This window comes from Neoarius graeffei, chromosome 13 (genome assembly GCF_027579695.1).
Source record: "Neoarius graeffei isolate fNeoGra1 chromosome 13, fNeoGra1.pri, whole genome shotgun sequence".
Classification (NCBI taxonomy): domain Eukaryota; kingdom Metazoa; phylum Chordata; class Actinopteri; order Siluriformes; family Ariidae; genus Neoarius; species Neoarius graeffei.
In genome coordinates this window covers 79,882,567-79,899,333 of record NC_083581.1, presented here as the reverse complement: position 1 = coordinate 79,899,333, position 16,767 = coordinate 79,882,567, and the positions used below count along the sequence as shown (strand labels likewise).

The window sequence follows — 16,767 nt, the reverse complement described above, 5'->3', positions numbered from 1 at the left end:
CTAACACTGCTATAAACTCATTTAACAGTGAAGATTTGGGACGCAGCATTGTTCAAAGTTTGAGCAGCTTGGATTTGTTGGTTTGGTGTCACTCCATAAACAGGGGAAGGAACTGGTGGTTGTGAAGATGACCCCAAGTTGAAATTCCAAGATCTCGGGGTGATTTCGGTGGGCATTACTGGATGTAGGCAGGAATTTACAAGTTGCAACCTTGTCTGTGTTCTGAGACTGTGTTTAAGAGGGTGGCACTGTGAGTAGTGCTGTAATAATAATCAGTGATAGTGTGTTACACTTTGTTGTAAAGTGTGTTATAGTGACTTGTCGTGTTTTAATAAGTTGCAGTGTGTTGTTCTGGGTTGGAATGAGTGTAGTCAATTTCTCCCCCCTTCTTCATCTGCCTGAGAGAGAGAGAGAGAGAGAGAGAGACATGCGCTCCCTAGTCAGGGGGTGTGTGAAGGGCGGCTCCGCCCATCCCCAAAGCTCCAGCCAATCAGAAGAGATGTACATACTTTCATTACAATAGGTGAATGTCTCCTAAATGGGATGGGAGGGAGACAGAGAGAGAGAGACCTACGCTCCCTTCTTACTCGTTCACTCTGGATTTGGAGTGACAGAATAAATGTGCAGAGGCTCAGAGTTACTCAGAGTTATTGCGTCTGCACACACACACACACACACACACACACACACACACACACACACACACACACACAGAGTTCTACAGCCTCAATAACACAGATACCTATACAATCACCCACTCATCAACACACACACACACACACTCATGTTGCGGGAGCTGCTGTTGGTGTGTGTGGTGGCCAGCGTGGCCGCAGCTGTGGGCACGGGTGTGTGCCCCTCTGTGTGCTCATGTCAACAGGAAGGAGCGCTGCTGATCACCGACTGCTCCGAACTCGGACTATCATCCGTCCCTGAGGATCTAAACCCCCTCACCTCTTACCTGTGAGTACACACACACACACACACACACACACACACACACACACACACACACACACACATTATGTTCCCTACATCCCTCCAGCAGGCTTCACACACACTTGATCCCTCCACACACTACACCTGCTCCTCTGGACTCTCTCTCTTTCGCACTCTCCCCAACAAGTCTCTTGGTCAATCTTTCTCTCTTTCAGTCTATCTCTCACTCCTTTAATATATTTCATAAACTCTTTCAATCTCTCCTTGAATCTTACATCCTTCTCCAACTTTCTCAGCATCCCCCACTCTTTCTCTCCATTCTCCACTTCTCTCCTACTGTCAATCTCTCTCTCTCTCTCGCTTTCTCCTCCTTTCATTCTCTCGAAATCATTCTGAAAATCCCCTCTTCTCAATCTTTCTCTCTTTCTCTTGATATTGTTTAACACCTTGAAACAATTCTCAACCCCAGTCTCATTCTCTCTCAATCTTTCTTTACATTTCTTTCTCTTTCTTCAATCACTATGTCAGTTTCTTAAAATCCCTCTATTTCCCGTTCCTACTTTCCTACTGTCTCAAATCTGTCACTTTCAGAGTTTCCTCCCTTCTTTTTTCTCAGTCTCTCTTTCAATATCTCACTCACTCATTCTGTACATCTTTCAGTCTCTTTCTATCTTCTGATCTTTCTCTGTCCATCTTTCGTTCAATTTCCCCATGTCTTTCAGTCTCTCTCTCTTTTCTATTCTCTTCGTAATTCCTTTCTTTCAATCTCTGTTTGTCAGTGTCCATCTTTGAATGAATCTGATAATAATTTTGTTAATTTCTTCCTCAGTATCTCTCTCTCTCTCTCTCTCTGTCTCTCTCTCTTCAGGACCTCTCTTAATCCATCACTCTTTCAGTCCATCAATCCTTTAATATCTCTCTCTTTCTTACCATCTCAGGCTCATTAATTCAACTAAGGCCTATCAAACTCTATCCCCCCGCTTTGGCCACGTGCTGTGTGTTGCTGTTTTTCTGTAACATCAAGCAGACAGTTGTATTAAAGTGTAATAAGGTTGTTATAAATGTTGTTATTAAGCTTCCTATGCAGATGTGATGGTCATGAAGCTCATATCATAATGTTTAATGATCCCGGCACTCAGTAGATCAGTTTACACAAAAACAATTGAACAGAAAACAGCTGGAGCAGGTCGCAGATAAGCTGGTTAACGAACACTCTGGGATTATTTGTAAAGTGCTGCTTTAAGTGGTGTGTTATTAACAGGACGGGCATTCTCCATCCCTGTGCATTTCATTCTACATGCACGTGTGTGTGTGAGTGTTCGTGTGTGAGGGTGCTATCCGATGGGAATGTGTGTGTACCGTATTGAGTATTGAGTTTCTCTGTGTCAGCTGGACATTAGACCACGCTAAGCGCTAAGCCATGCCAGATGGCCAGTGATAGTGAAATGATGACGCAGGAGCAGTGAAATGTTCCATCATAAAAAAACAAAATCTTTCAGCTCACGTGAACATAAACAGGCTGAGAGCCGAGGTTTCAATCAGGGTGTGTTTCCTAGCATCATTTAGCTTAAAAATAGCAAGGCATGTTCACAAGGTAGTCATGTGACCAGCAGCACATAGGGTTCAGTCTTATTTTTATCAATATTGTGGTGCAGAATTGATTTATTAAAGCATTTAATAATCACAAAGTTATTACACACTAGAAATGTGCTAATGATCGAGTTTACAATACACCAAGACATTTAATGCACACAATAGTATCAGAAGTTTTCCTAAAAGAAAAAAGAAATGTTTGAGAAAAAAAAAAGTCGGTCCCATCTGGAACACAGCATAAGAATTGTTGTCTAATATGTTTACTTCGGGCGGCACGGTGGTGTAGTGGTTAGTGCTGTCGCCGCACAGCAAGAAGGTCTGGGTTCGAGCCCCGTGGCCGGCGAGGGCCTTTCTGTGCGGAGTTTGCATGTTCTCCCCGTGTCCGCGTGGGTTTCCTCCGGGTGCTCCGGTTTCCCCCACAGTCCAAAGACATGCAGGTTAGGTTAACTGGTGACTCTAAATTGAGCGTAGGTGTGAATGTGAGTGTGAATGGTTGTCTGTGTCTATGTGTCAGCCCTGTGATGACCTGGCGACTTGTCCAGGGTGAACCCCGCCTTTCGCCCGTAGTCAGCTGGGATAGGATCCAGCTCGCCCGCAACCCTGTAGAACAGGATAAAGCGGCTACAGATAATGAGATGAGATGAGATGTTTACTTCGACACACATCAGAAATAACTGTCGCTCGAGGTACTGCATGTTAGTCATTTATTAAAGTTGCAGTTTGTAATATTTAATTGTGTTTCAAGGTGCACTTTTAATGTTTAAAGTGTTTTTAAAGGAGTGGTTGTAAAATTTAAAGGTGTTTTTAAAGGTGCAGTTTAATGTTTAAGCACATTTTTGAAATGTGCTGTTTGTAATATTTTTATGTGTTTAAAAGTGCAGTTTGTAATGTTTAAAGTATTATTTAAAGGTGCAGTTTGCAATTTCTAGTTCATATTTGGTCATATATAAAAATACTTTAGTCAAGTAATGTCATAATAATATAAATAATGTAAAATATATCTTCATAAAAAACACCAACAACTGTGATTCACAATATTGCCATGCAGAGATTCTGGATAGTTTCTACAATTCAGGCTGCCTAGATTTAACTTCCTTCAAAGTAGCATTTAGCTCCTCCCCCAGCTGTAATACAGCTTCTCAGCCCTGCCCCATTTCCCTATAAGGTAAGGCAGCTTCAGCTTCAGACTCTCCGCCTACAAGACGCTTTTTCAGCAACATCCTTTGGTATTTTAAAGGGTTAAGTGTTATCTGCTCTTGACACCACCGTGTGCCAAACTTCAGTGAGAAAACAAACCTTTAAACAGTGTGACAGTAATGGTGACAGAGCACAGTATAGTCACTGAAGTCATTTCTATCATGATGGGCGTGGTCTCTTATGGGATGGCACCACCCCCATCCACAGGACATGAATGGTTTGATGAGGATGGAAATGAACTTCACATTCACTACATCTCAATGCAATTAAATGTAGTTGGAGAGCTTTTAGAGTGAAGTGGTAGTGAGACAGTGCTATCTACTGTACCACCATCCCAACACCAGCTGAGGGAAATCTTTTAGAAGATGATGTTTGTTGCAGTCCTGTACAGTTCCAGAGGCTTGTAGAGTCAAAGCCCAGGACATTAAAGCTGTTCTGGTGGCTCAGCGTCTCCCTAACACTCTTTATTTCAATTTTTCATTTTCATCTGGAGCTTAGCAATGTAACTTGGACGTGGTCCTCTTTTCGGGGGGGGGGGGGGGGGGGGGGGGGTATTGACGTCACTCCTTCCTTCAAGCTAAAAGGAACTGATAGGATGCCATTTAGCAAGCTTGTACTTAAAACATTGAGCTGCTTTCTGCACAGCTACACAAGCTTCAAACTGCTCCTCTTTGGCTGCTGATTAAAGTTACAGACTGGTGTCGATATTGGTGAGCGATTACAGGATCTCATTGATGGGAACAGCAGTCTTTACTGTCGACAAATGTAAACATTGTGATTTGCCACCGAGAGGCGGCAGGAGATCTGAGAAAAATTGCTTTCGAACTCTCTACAGAGGAAATAACTCCGGTCCTCCAGCAGCGGTACATACTGAGCTGTGTTAATCACACTGAATGGGACCTTTATGCAACTTTTCCTACTCAATGTGAATTTCTGAGCCTTAATTCGTCATGAAAATTTATATTTATGCTGCAAATTGCCCAGTGAGCAGCAACTAACCAGAGACGCCCATGGATATCGATGCTGGCCATGTTGTTTTTGGGCCAGCCATACATGAAATTAAAATAACTAATACATAGCTGTGAGTTCTGCTATCTTGGAAGTGTGGAGATCACATGATATCCTTTATGCACATTACAACGTGGGAAGATGGCACTCTCAAATTGATCCACTTTGGAAAGCAGATTCGAAATGAAGTGGATTTAGCTGTCAAAAACGTACTTTTAGTGTGAATTGAAAAGCAAAATGTATTTTTAATTTTATCCATGTTATAAGTCTGGACTAGGGCTAAATCTACCCTTAAAAGGGGCTGGCTTGTCCTTCCCAGAATCCAATTCCTTATTTTTGTTTTGAAAGCACATAACCACTACCTGCTAACTCTCTGTGCAGCCAAACCTCCACAAATTCACTGTTAATGATCCCTTCAGAACCCATCTCGAACATTTTCTTCATCTACATGTCATATTTTAAACCCTTGAATAAAATATGCCTTATCTTTTCTTTCCTTCGGGCGGCACCATGGCCACACCCATCAGCCACTGGGCTTGAACCCAGAACCTTCTTGCTGTGAGGCGACAGTGCTAACCACTACACCACCATGCTACCAGGAAGTGGCTCCATACAACATAGACATGTACATGTTGCTATCGTTTCCAGAAATTTAGACAAGAAAAAATATTGTTGGCTGTGGAGTATTTGTAAACTTGCCCAATTTGGCACAAATCAGACAAACCTGTCATTAACCTTCCTGTCTGCAGGTCCTCCCCTGAACATTGGGGCAGCATGATTCTTGCCCCAGTGAGACATGGATCTCTGTAGACCAGAGACAGCTCCATACAGGCAGTGTGTGGGTATAATTCCAAATGGGTGGGGCTAACTCCAAATAGGCTAGCATGTTAACGTCTCTGATCACACATCTCAGTCATGGATGAGTCTACGGGCTATATTCTCTACCCCCCTCCTTTTTTATGGCAGTGTTACCTGCCCACACTGATAATCACATCATCAGTTTTTCTTTGGCTAATCAGACACAAAGTACATCACCACACTTGCTGGAGCAATTTGGGATTAGGTGCCTTGCTTAAGGGCACTTCAGCCAATCCTGCTGGTCCAGGGAATCAAACCAGCAACCTTTTAGTCCCAAAGCTGTTTCTCTAATCATTATGCCATGGCTTCCTCCTCCCCCTATCCTATCCCATCCCATATCTAGCCCATTTGGAGCTAGTCCCACCCATTCAGAGCTGCCTCCAGGCTGCAGAGATACGCACTTGACCTCAATGGGCCTCTATTAACTTTTGTTGCAGTTCCTATTTTTGAACACTAGGTGCTATAATAACTCTTTGAGCACACTGCTCTATTTAATGCAAGCAAATTAATGGAACATCGTCTGTCAAATAGCAGCATTTCCTATTTAACTATCTGCCCTTATGGATGAGTCACCACTGTCCATAACCATTAACTCTAAACCCTTGACCCTAAAACCTTACACCCTAATCACTAAACCACTAAAGTATACCTGTCATGGTAATTAGAGCTGACACATCAAGTGTTCTCGGTTTGAAATGGAAATACCGTACATTTGCTGACCTGCCTACGGTAACTGAGGGTAAATATTGACTCCACTTTGATGTGTGTGTGTGTGTGTGTGTGTGTGTGTGTGTGTGTGTGTGTGTGTGAGGACTTTCTTAGACAGTCCAAATGTTTTGATGAAATCCTACCTTCCTGGTAAAGCCTTTTCACTTCAACTTAGATGTTGTGCCAGGACACAGGGTTTTACACAAGTGTACACACACACGCACACACACACACACACACACACACACACTGGGTATATGAGGGAGAAAGACAGTACTGTTCAGAGGTTTACAGTGGAAATGTGATTTCCTTTTGCTTTTGTATCAACACACACTCCCTTGTGTGTTCGTTTCAGATTTAAATATGTTCTACTGTACAGTTAATTCATGAAATGAATAAATATTTATGCAACTTCTTTCATATGTTTACTGGAAGTGAAAATAACAGAACAGAATTTGGGTTAGCACCCAAGATTATTCAGATCCTTTAAGGTCAGAGGTCATGGCTTTGTGTTTTGGTTCAGAGTCAAGGACTAATTGTTGTGGTTCATTTGTTTCAGAGGTTTGCGCTTGGGTTTAATGATTGGTGGAAAGTTTTAGGGTTAAGATCAGGGTTTGGGGATTAGTGGTAGAGGCTATACTTATGATTCCATCCTTTCACCAGAGGAGAAGCGTCAGGGCCTTCTAGTCCTTCAGAGAAGCCCAAACATATCAGCATTTCAAATGTTATATTTAATTTCTTTCATTCTTTCATAATTTCATTATAATTATTCTCTTCTAATTCAGTCTCATTTTCTATCAAATGTGCTTCAGAAGTGAAAGGGTTACTGTCCTGAAAACATTAAAATCGAGTTCTCCAGTGAGATTGTTTTGTTTGTTGTCTCTCGGCTGAGAAGAGTTTAGAGCTGCTCACTCATCGGTTAGAACTCCATTACCGGGACAGAAGGCCGTGGCAGTGTGTGTTTATGTAGGAAGTGGCGGATGAATTAACCAATCAGATTTTGATTTTTAGTGGGAGGGACCAAAAATGTATTGCTCTCAGCCTTCTCGAAGGCCAACACAGGCTTAACCACAAATCGTTCATCAGTAGTGTGAGTGAATACTAATAAAGCAGTCAAGCCAGTGCTATCGAGAGCTACAGGCTAACGACCGAGAAACTAAGATTTCTGTCTCCAGACTCTTCTTCCACGCTGCACGCTCGCCACAGAATACTCAGTTCTGATTGGTCAGAAGGTGTTAATGTGTGGGTCTGACTTATTTTTTAAACATTTCACATTAAATAAAAAAAATTCTGAATTGAATGAAATGTAATTATAAATGGATAGAAATGACAACACATGATTCTTTAATGAATAGTACATTTGATTATTACCAAATTGCTGTATTATAAGAGAAATAAAACTCTCTGGGATGTGATGTTAAAGGAAAATACTTAACTCTCGGGTGGTAACAGTAACTTGGCTTCATTACACAACCTTGCTGAAGGATTATTTTCCTATAACAGCATGACCCCAAGTGTTTTATTCCTTACATGTTAGATATTACAGAGAACTGGTTAGGAATTATGCAACACATAATGTTGAATGTTATTGTCTCTAGTACTCCCCTCAGGGTTTTATATTATTGTCCTGATGGTTTATAAAAGAACAATATTTTGAAGTAATACTAACAAAGCATGCTGGTGTATTAGTGATGAAATTGAAACACGTCCCAGTAGTGCACTTAGACTTTTAGACCTGAGTGTGTGTTAAACCCTGAATACTGGGAAATGAATTCCTGGACAAATAGCAACACACATTACTGCATACTTACAGCTCTCGAAGTCATTTTATTAACCACACTGTGCGTCTACAGAGGAGAATGCACATGTTCACCCGCAGAGACGCCGATTCGACTTCACCCTCAAACAAACACGGCAGTAATTGTTCATTTCCTCCTGTTCCCTTACCGACCAGTGAAATGAGAGCAATTATTGCCCTGTGAAGTTAGCCCAAAAATAGTCTGGGTCCATGAAGGGCAAATAAACAGCAAGACCTACCGCAGACTAGCGCATCATCTCTGGGCCATCTTTAAATAAATCCAGAGCTGAAGCTCAGTGGCGGAAAAGGATCTGCGGCTTAAGAGCTTCTGTGGTCACAATTGTTCTAGACATTCTTTGGTTAAATTAATAATCTATTTTGGCAAAGGGTGATCATTTCATGAGCAAATCTGCATGTCTTTCTGCATCAAAGTATTGTCTAAAGATGTATTGATACATGGCTAGACTCTTAGTTGGATTTGATACAATGCTCAGTTTATCAAAATGGCTAGGAGTTGTTTATTTTTAATCAATGTCAGTGATTTTGAGGGAGAGGAGGCAGAGGAAACATCAACAGCGAAGTGGTCGGGGTCTAAGCAATGTAGAACAGTTAAGCAATGTTATCTGTCTTTTTCTGCTTCCTGTCAGAGTTCAGGAGAAAACGATAGAAGAAACTGAATGAAAGAGATATATCAGGATGTAAAATAATAAAAACGAGACCGTAAATGATGGCGTAGCTCATTCTTGCCCCATCTAGTCCAGAAGGAACGATCTAAAGTGGGCCACCTTGCGCAATAAATGTTGCGAGTTATATACACTATATACTAGCTATATATAGAAGCGATATCCACCCTAGGATTACCGACCTATTTACCAGAAAGAATCCAAAACAGCGAGGAATTGACTGAGAAGAAGCAATTTTTGTTGAACTGCTCATTAAGGCTTAATTAGTCTATAACTTCATTAATAATTGTAATGAAGCGAATCTGGGTAGAAGTTATATGCACCCTAGGTTCCCCTACAGTACCTTCATGCCAGAAAGAATCAAAATCGGTGAAGAATTGAGGGAGAAGAAGCGATTTGTGTGGAAACTGCTCGTTAGGGATTGATCAATCCTGGGATTGAGATGCTTGAACCTCTTCTGCTCCTCGGACCTGCCTGATCCGTCCTGGTGCCCTGTGTCTGGTTGGAGTCTCATCGCATCGCTCCTGTGGAGGACGGCCCCATATGGACAGTTGAAAGTCACACCTGGAGGAAGCTCTGGACTCTTACAGTAATGCTTTTATGGCTGAGGACTACAGCTGACTTGCTAACTTTAGGACTGCAGTTGTCATGAACAGTTTTGCACTCAAGTTTCCATCAATGAAGAGTTTATAACATCAACGAAACTGACTTCATGTTAAAACTGTTAATGTTATAGTCATGCTGTCTGTTGTTGTCCAGGTGAGGCAAGGCAAGGCAAGGCAAGTTTATTTATATAGCACATTTCATACACAATGGCAGTTCAATGTGCTTTACAGAAGCAAAAACAAAAACAGTAAACAATAGAGAAATAAAATTACATAAAATAATTTTATTTTTAATCTAAAACAATTAATTAAAAGAATTAAAAGAATTAAAAGAAAATAATAAGAATTAAACAATAGTAGAAATAAAATAATAAAATAATAAAATGCCAAAAAGAAAAAAGGAGAAAAAGAAAAAGAAACCAGCGGAATAAAATAGAATAAAATTAAAGTAAATTTAAAACATGCAGAGAAAGTAAAGATTATAAAAAATGTAAAAATATTAATTATTTAACAGAAAGCATCTGAGAACAGCTTGGTCTTTAACCTAGATTTGAAGCTGCCAACAGCAGGAGCATTTTTAATGTCCTCTGGCAGTTGGTTCCATAGATGTACTGCATAGTAGCTAAAAGCTGCTTCACCACACTTTGTTTTAACAACAGGTTTTAATAGTAAATTTTTCTGTTGCGATCTGGTAGATCTGATTGGGTTAGGCCGCTGCAACATATCAGAGAGGTAATTAGGCCCTGTACCATTTAGAGATTTATACACCAGCAGCAATGCTTTAAAGTCAATTCTGTAGCTTACTGGAAGCCAGTGAAGGGACCTTAGAATTGGAGTAATGTGCTCTGTTCTTTTTGTTCGTGTGAGAACCCTAGCCGCTGCATTTTGAACCAGCTAAAGTCGTTTGATGGTCTTTTTTGGCAGGCCTGTGAAAAGGCCATTGCAGTAATCAACCCTACTGAGGATGTGTTCCCTTTTGGGTCTGGTACCTCTCGAGGTTTCTTCCTTGTGTCATCTGAAGGAGTTTTTCCTTGCCACCATCACCACGGGCTTGCTCACTGGGGATAGATTAGGGATAAAATTGGCTCATGTCTTGGGTCATTCAGATTCTGTAAAGTTGCTTTGGGACAATGTCTATTGTTAAAAGCGCTATACAAACAAACTTGACTTGACTTGAAACTTGATTAATTATTCAATATCTTCATTATTAATTGCAATTATGCAAATCCGGGTCGAAGCTACATGCACCCTAGGCAGACCTACCTTCCTGCCAAAAAAAAATCAGTGAAGAATTGAAAGAAAAGAAGCGATTTTTGTGAAATGTGGACGATGGATGATGGACAGACGACGGACAACACATGATGGCATAAACTCATCACCTGTCGGCCAGATGAGATAATAATAATAATAATAATAATAATAACACCTTTTCAGATCTATATACCCATCAGTCAGTATTTTTTTTTTTGCCTTCAGTTTGTATAATTACATATGGGCAATGTGAAATCAAGCCAAAGAAAGTAGCAAATATACCAAAAGAATTAATTTTGCTCCAGTTCCAACTTAGCACTAATGGGTGCAAATTCAAGCAAGTAATCATTTGTCATAGTCTGAATGCTTCTACATGCACCTGTCTATTACATTAAAATACTCTGTAAAGGCAGCCAAAAAGCAAACCTGAGTCAGAAAGGCATACTAGCAACCGATGTAGAGCAATCTGGGTGTAAAAAAATGATGTTGTGTGTCATATGAATGCAGCTTAAGAAACATCTTTAAGATCAACACATGACTCTGGTCACTTTGAATTAACAAAGACACATCTGAGGACATTGCCCAATAGCCAAGCCATGAGATATGGAGCATCTGTACTGAGTTTCAGTCCACATAAAGCCATTTAACGCTTGAGCTGTGCTCGATGTATAAACCAATAACTTCAACTGTCAACTCTTATCCAAACAACTGTAACACAATGCAAACTGATCCCTCATGTGGTATCAGAGATATGGCAAATAAAACAGGGTGGTTTTGACAGAGCTCTGGAAATCACAAGTCCAAATCGGAATTGATGTTTTCATGTAAAACTGATGGCTGAAATGTTCTGATGAAACTTCTGATTTTGTTGACTGATGCATGGTCAACAAATTAGATTTACTCAAATGATTGCAGACTTCACCATATGATGTCATTAGTACCCTGTCTCATCACTTACTGGGGATTGAAAAAGGATGTAGAATGAAATACTGCTTCACACCATTCATTTCTCTTAAGTAAGTTCTCTATTCTGGTCAGGATCATAATAGATCAGAAACCTATTGCCGGAACATTGGGGATGAGGTCGGAACACACCCTGGATGGATCATAGGGCTTCACACATTCACAGCATTCACATACTCATTCACAACTAGGTGTAATTTAGCATAAGCAGTCAACCAACTAGTAGAGTTTTGGAAGGTGGGTGGAATCTAGAGAACTTAGAAGATTATCTTCCATGACTTGACTTGTCACAAAGAAAGCCAACCGCAGGCTCTACGTTTTGAGAGCCTTAAGGCAGTGTGGTGTCCCCTTGAGTGACATGGTTACGGTGTACTATTCGCTTGTTAGAGCTGTTATAGAGTATGCAGCAGTTGTTTTTGCTTGTATGCCACCTTATTTATCGGATTCAACTGAACTCGGACAGAAGTGCGTGCTATCTATTATGCTTCTGGGTGTAAAGTATAATGACATGCTTGTGCAGTGCAATCTTACTACTTTAGAGGCATGCAGATGTTTAGCTTATAAAAAAAATCATATCTGATATCAAAAAGGGAAACCTGCTCCATCAAGTCATTGCAAGTAGAAGTATTTCTTTAAAATAAGGTCAGGAAGTTCAAAGTATAAAATGGCATGTAAAACTAATCATTTTTCTACTTTTGTGTCAGTTAAGTATTCTGAATATTTGTGCTAACAATTTTGTAATTGTTATTGTATATTGCACATCAACCTGTAATTCAGCATTTAACCACAATAGGTTTGAATAAACTTGTCTATCATTTATCTCTCTATCAGATGGACCCCTTGTACCCCTTTTTGACTAACAGGGAATGGGTTCTGTTCTTGTTCATGCACCAAATTTTGAACCATTCACAGCATTTTAACCAAAAAATAAATTGGCTCAGAACCTGAAAATTTGGTTCCCAGCCAGAACCAAAATATAGCTATTTTTTCCAACATAAACTGTGATGACATTGGTGGGCGTGTCATTAGTTTGGAGAGGACGCAGAGTGCAACAATGGAGAACGCACTGGGAAAGGATACATCTTCAGAAAAAAATGGACCGAAATAAGAGAACAAAAGCTCACAGGTAATCAATGCACTCCGCCATCTTGCTACTGTTGTTTACTTCCAATGTGCATTGTACAACACTCTCCATTCATGACACATCCTTGATTACAATGATTCTGCTCAAAACTGGTGGAAACTTGGGCTGGTTTGCTAGCTGGCACCAAGGTTCAAAGAATGCTGAACAGAACTAGTTAATTACATTACAGGCATTTATCAGACTTTCTTATCCAGAGTGACATACAACACACCCAGAGCAGCCTAGGGAGCAGTTGAGGGTTCAGTGCCTTGCTCAAGGGCACTTCAGCCATTCCTGCTGGTCCAGAGAATCAAACTGACAACCTTTTGGTCCCAAAGCTGCTTCTCTAACCATTGGGTCATGTCTTGGCCATGGCTTCCCCATGGCTTCAAGAACCCATTCTCTGAGAACATATGAATGTTCTCCATGAAACTACAGACAGTAACCCTCAGCAGCGTCTAGTAACATACCACACTATCTCATGAATAATGTACTGAAAAATTAATAGCAGTTTAAAAACAATATGCTTCAGGATGATAACTGAGTAACAATCTCAATATTCAGTTTTTCAGTGCTCATAAAGCAGATCAGGCAAATTGTAAAGCATGCTAATATTGTAAATGTAACACCAAGAAATTGAAATTAAAAAAAAAAACCAACAACATTATTTAGCTTGTTAGAAAACATGGCTAGAGGTTTAAGCTTCATAATATAATAATCTAGAACATAGCTAGCTTGGCAGTGAACATGGCTACTCTTTTTATCTACAAAATAATAAAATAGCTTGTTGTGAATAAAGCAGTCTTGTCAGCAATCTTAGCTATTTCAAACGACACCATTACATACTTGAACAAATGAATGAATGAATGAATTTATTTATTTCGAACATGTATAAAAATAAGGTGGCAGTTCAAGGAGTTCTCCTTGAACTGCCACCTTATTGTGGTGGAGGGGTTTGTGTGCTTGAATGATCCTAGGAGCTATGTTGTCGGGGGCATTATGCCCCTGTCAGGGTTTCCCAAGGCAGACAGGTCCTAGGTGACAGGCCAGACTAAGAGCAGTTCACCAAAACCCCTATGGAGAAAAATCCGAGGACCGTGACGTCGCCCGGGATGACGCAGCCGGGGCCCCACCCTGGAACCAGGCCTGGGGTTGGGGCTCGAATGCGAGCGCTTGGTGGCCGGGCCTTTGCCCATGGGGCCCGGCCGGGCTCAGCCCGAAGAGGTGACGTGGGCCCGACCTCCTGTGGGTTCACCACCCACAGAGGTAGCAGTAGGGGACTGGTGCAATGTGGATTGGGTGGCAGTCGAAGGCAGGGGCCTCGACGACCTGATCCCCGGACACAGCGGCTGGCTGTTGGGACATGGAATGTCACTTCGCTGGGGGGGAAAGAGCCTGAGCTTGTGCGGGAGGTTGAGAGGTACCGGCTAGAGATAGTCGGGCTCACCTCCACGCACAGCTTGGGCTCTGGAACCCAGCTCCTCGAGAGGGGCTGGACTCTCCACTTCTCTGGAGTCGCCCGTGGTGAGCGGCGGCGGGCTGGTGTGGGCTTGCTTATAGCTCCCCAGCTCAGCCGCCATGTGTTGGAGTTTACCCCAGTGAACGAGAGGGTCGCCTCTCTGCGCCTTCGGATTGGGGAGAGGGCTCTTGCTGTTGTTTGTGCCTACGGCCCAAATAGCAGTATAGAGTATCCGGCCTTCTTGGAGTCCCTGGGAGAGGTACTGAGGAGTGCTCAGACTGGGGACTCCATTGTGTTACTGGGGGACTTCAATGCTCACGTGGGAGATGACAGTGACACCTGGAGGGGTGTGGTTGGGAGGAACGGCCTCCCCGATCTGAACCCGAGTGGTGTTTTGTTATTGGACTTCTGTGCTAGTCACGGTTTGTCCATAACGAACACCATGTTCGAGCATAGGGGTGTCCATAAGTGCATGTGGCACCAGGACACCTTAGGTCGGAGGTCAATGATAGACTTTGTAGTCGTTTCATCTGATCTCCGGCCCTATGTCTTGGACACTCGGGTGAAGAGAGGGGCTGAGGTGTCAACTGATCACCACCTGGTGGTGAGTTGGATCCGCTGGCGGAGGAGGAAGCTGGACAGACCTGGCAGGCCCAAACGTATGGTGAGGGTCTGCTGGGAACGTCTGGCCGAGCACTCTGTTGGGGAGGTCTTTAACTCCCACCTCCGGGAGAGCTTTTCCCAGCTTCCGAGGGAGGCGGGGGACATTGAGTCTGAGTGGACCATGTTCTCTACCTCCATTGTGGACGCAGCTGTTCGGAGCTGTGGCTGCAAGGTCTCCGGTGCCTGTCGTGGCGGCAATCCCCGAACCCGGTGGTGGACACCGGAAGTAAGGGATGCCGTCAAGCTGAAGAAGGAGTCCTATCGGGCCATGTTAACCTCCAGGACTCCCGAGGCAGCTGACGGGTATCGGCAGGCCAGGCGTGCTGCAGCTCGGGCAGTTGCGGAGGCAAAAACTCGGAACTGGGAGGAGTTCGGGGAGGCCATGGAGAAGGACTATCGGTCGGCCTCGAAGAAATTCTGGCAAACCGTCCGGCGCCTCAGGAGGGGGAAGCAGTACTCTGCCAACACTGTTTACAGTGCGGGTGGGGAGCTGTTGACCTCAACTGGGGACATTGTCGGGTGGTGGAAGGAATACTTTGAGGATCTCCTCAATCCCACCGTCATGTCTTCCACTGAGGAGACTGAGGCTGATGACTCAGAGGTGGACTCGTCCATTACCCAAGCCGAAGTCACTGAGGTGGTTTGCAAGCTCCTCGGTGGCAAGGCACCGGGGGTGGATGAGATCCGCCCTGAGTATCTCAAGTCTCTGGATGTTGTGGGGCTGTCTTGGTTGACACGCCTCTGCAACATCGCGTGGCGGTCAGGGACAGTGCCTCTGGAGTGGCAGACTGGGGTGGTGGTCCCTCTTTTTAAGAAAGGGGACTGGAGAGTGTGCCCCAATTATAGGGGAATCACACTTCTCAGCCTCCCAGGGAAGGTTTACTCCAGGGTACTGGAGAGGAGAATTCGACCAATAGTCGAACCTCGGATCCAGGAGGAACAATGCGGTTTTCGTCCTGGTCGCGGAACACTGGACCAGCTCTATACCCTTCATAGGGTGCTCGAGGGTTCATGGGAGTTTGCCCAACCAGTCCACATGTGCTTTGTGGATCTGGAGAAGGCATTTGACCGTGTCCCCCATAGTATTCTGTGGGGGGTGCTTCGGGAGTATGGGGTTCGGGGCTCTTTGCTAAGGGCTGTCCGGTCCCTGTACGAACGGAGCAGGAGTCTGGTTCGCATTGCCAGCAGTAAGTCAGACCTGTTCCCAGTGCATGTTGGACTCCGGCAGGGCTGCCCTTTGTCACCGGTTCTGTTCATAATTTTTATGGACAGAATTTCTAGGCGCAGCCAGGGGCCAGAAGGAATCCTGTTTGGGAACCACAGGATTTCATCTCTGCTTTTTGCGGATGATGTTGTCCTACTGGCTTCTTCAAACCAGGACCTTCAGCATGCACTGGGGCGGTTTGCAGTCGAGTGTGAAGTGGCTGGGATGAGAATCAGCACCTCCAAGTCCGAGGCCATGGTTCTCGACCGGAAAAGGGTGGCTTGCCCTCTCCAGGTTGGTGGAGAAGTTCTGCCTCAAGTGGAGGAGTTTAAGTATCTCGGGATCTTGTTCACGAGTGAGGGAAGGATGGAGCGTGAGATCGACAGGCGGATCGGTGCAGCCTCCGCAGTGATGCGGTCGCTTTACCGGTCCGTTGTGGTGAAGAAGGAGCTGAGCCAAAAGGCGAAGCTCTCAATTTACCGGTCAATCTACGTTCCGACTCTCACCTATGGTCATGAGCTTTGGGTAATGACCGAAAGGACAAGATCGCGGATACAAGCGGCCGAAATGAGTTTCCTTCGCAGGGTGGCTGGGCGCTCCCTTAGAGATAGGGTGAGAAGCACAGTCACTGGGGAGGAGCTCGGAGTAGAGCCGCTGCTGCTCCACATCGAGAGGAATCAACTGAGGTGGCTCGGGCATCTTTTTCGGATGCCTCCTG

The 16,767-nt window shown here is 43.5% G+C and overlaps 1 protein-coding gene across 1 annotated transcript in view; it reads left to right on the top strand.

The window, feature by feature from the left end:
- The first annotated feature begins 611 nt into the window (after window positions 1-611).
- LOC132897184 (leucine-rich repeat-containing G-protein coupled receptor 6) overlaps window positions 612-16,767 on the top strand; it is a 188,658-nt gene continuing 172,502 nt past the window's right edge. Inside the window, exon 1 of the mRNA XM_060938605.1 lies at window positions 612-960. Coding sequence (XP_060794588.1) covers window positions 785-960 — 176 coding nt within the window. The 5' untranslated portion in view covers window positions 612-784. The remainder of the gene's footprint in view (window positions 961-16,767) is intronic.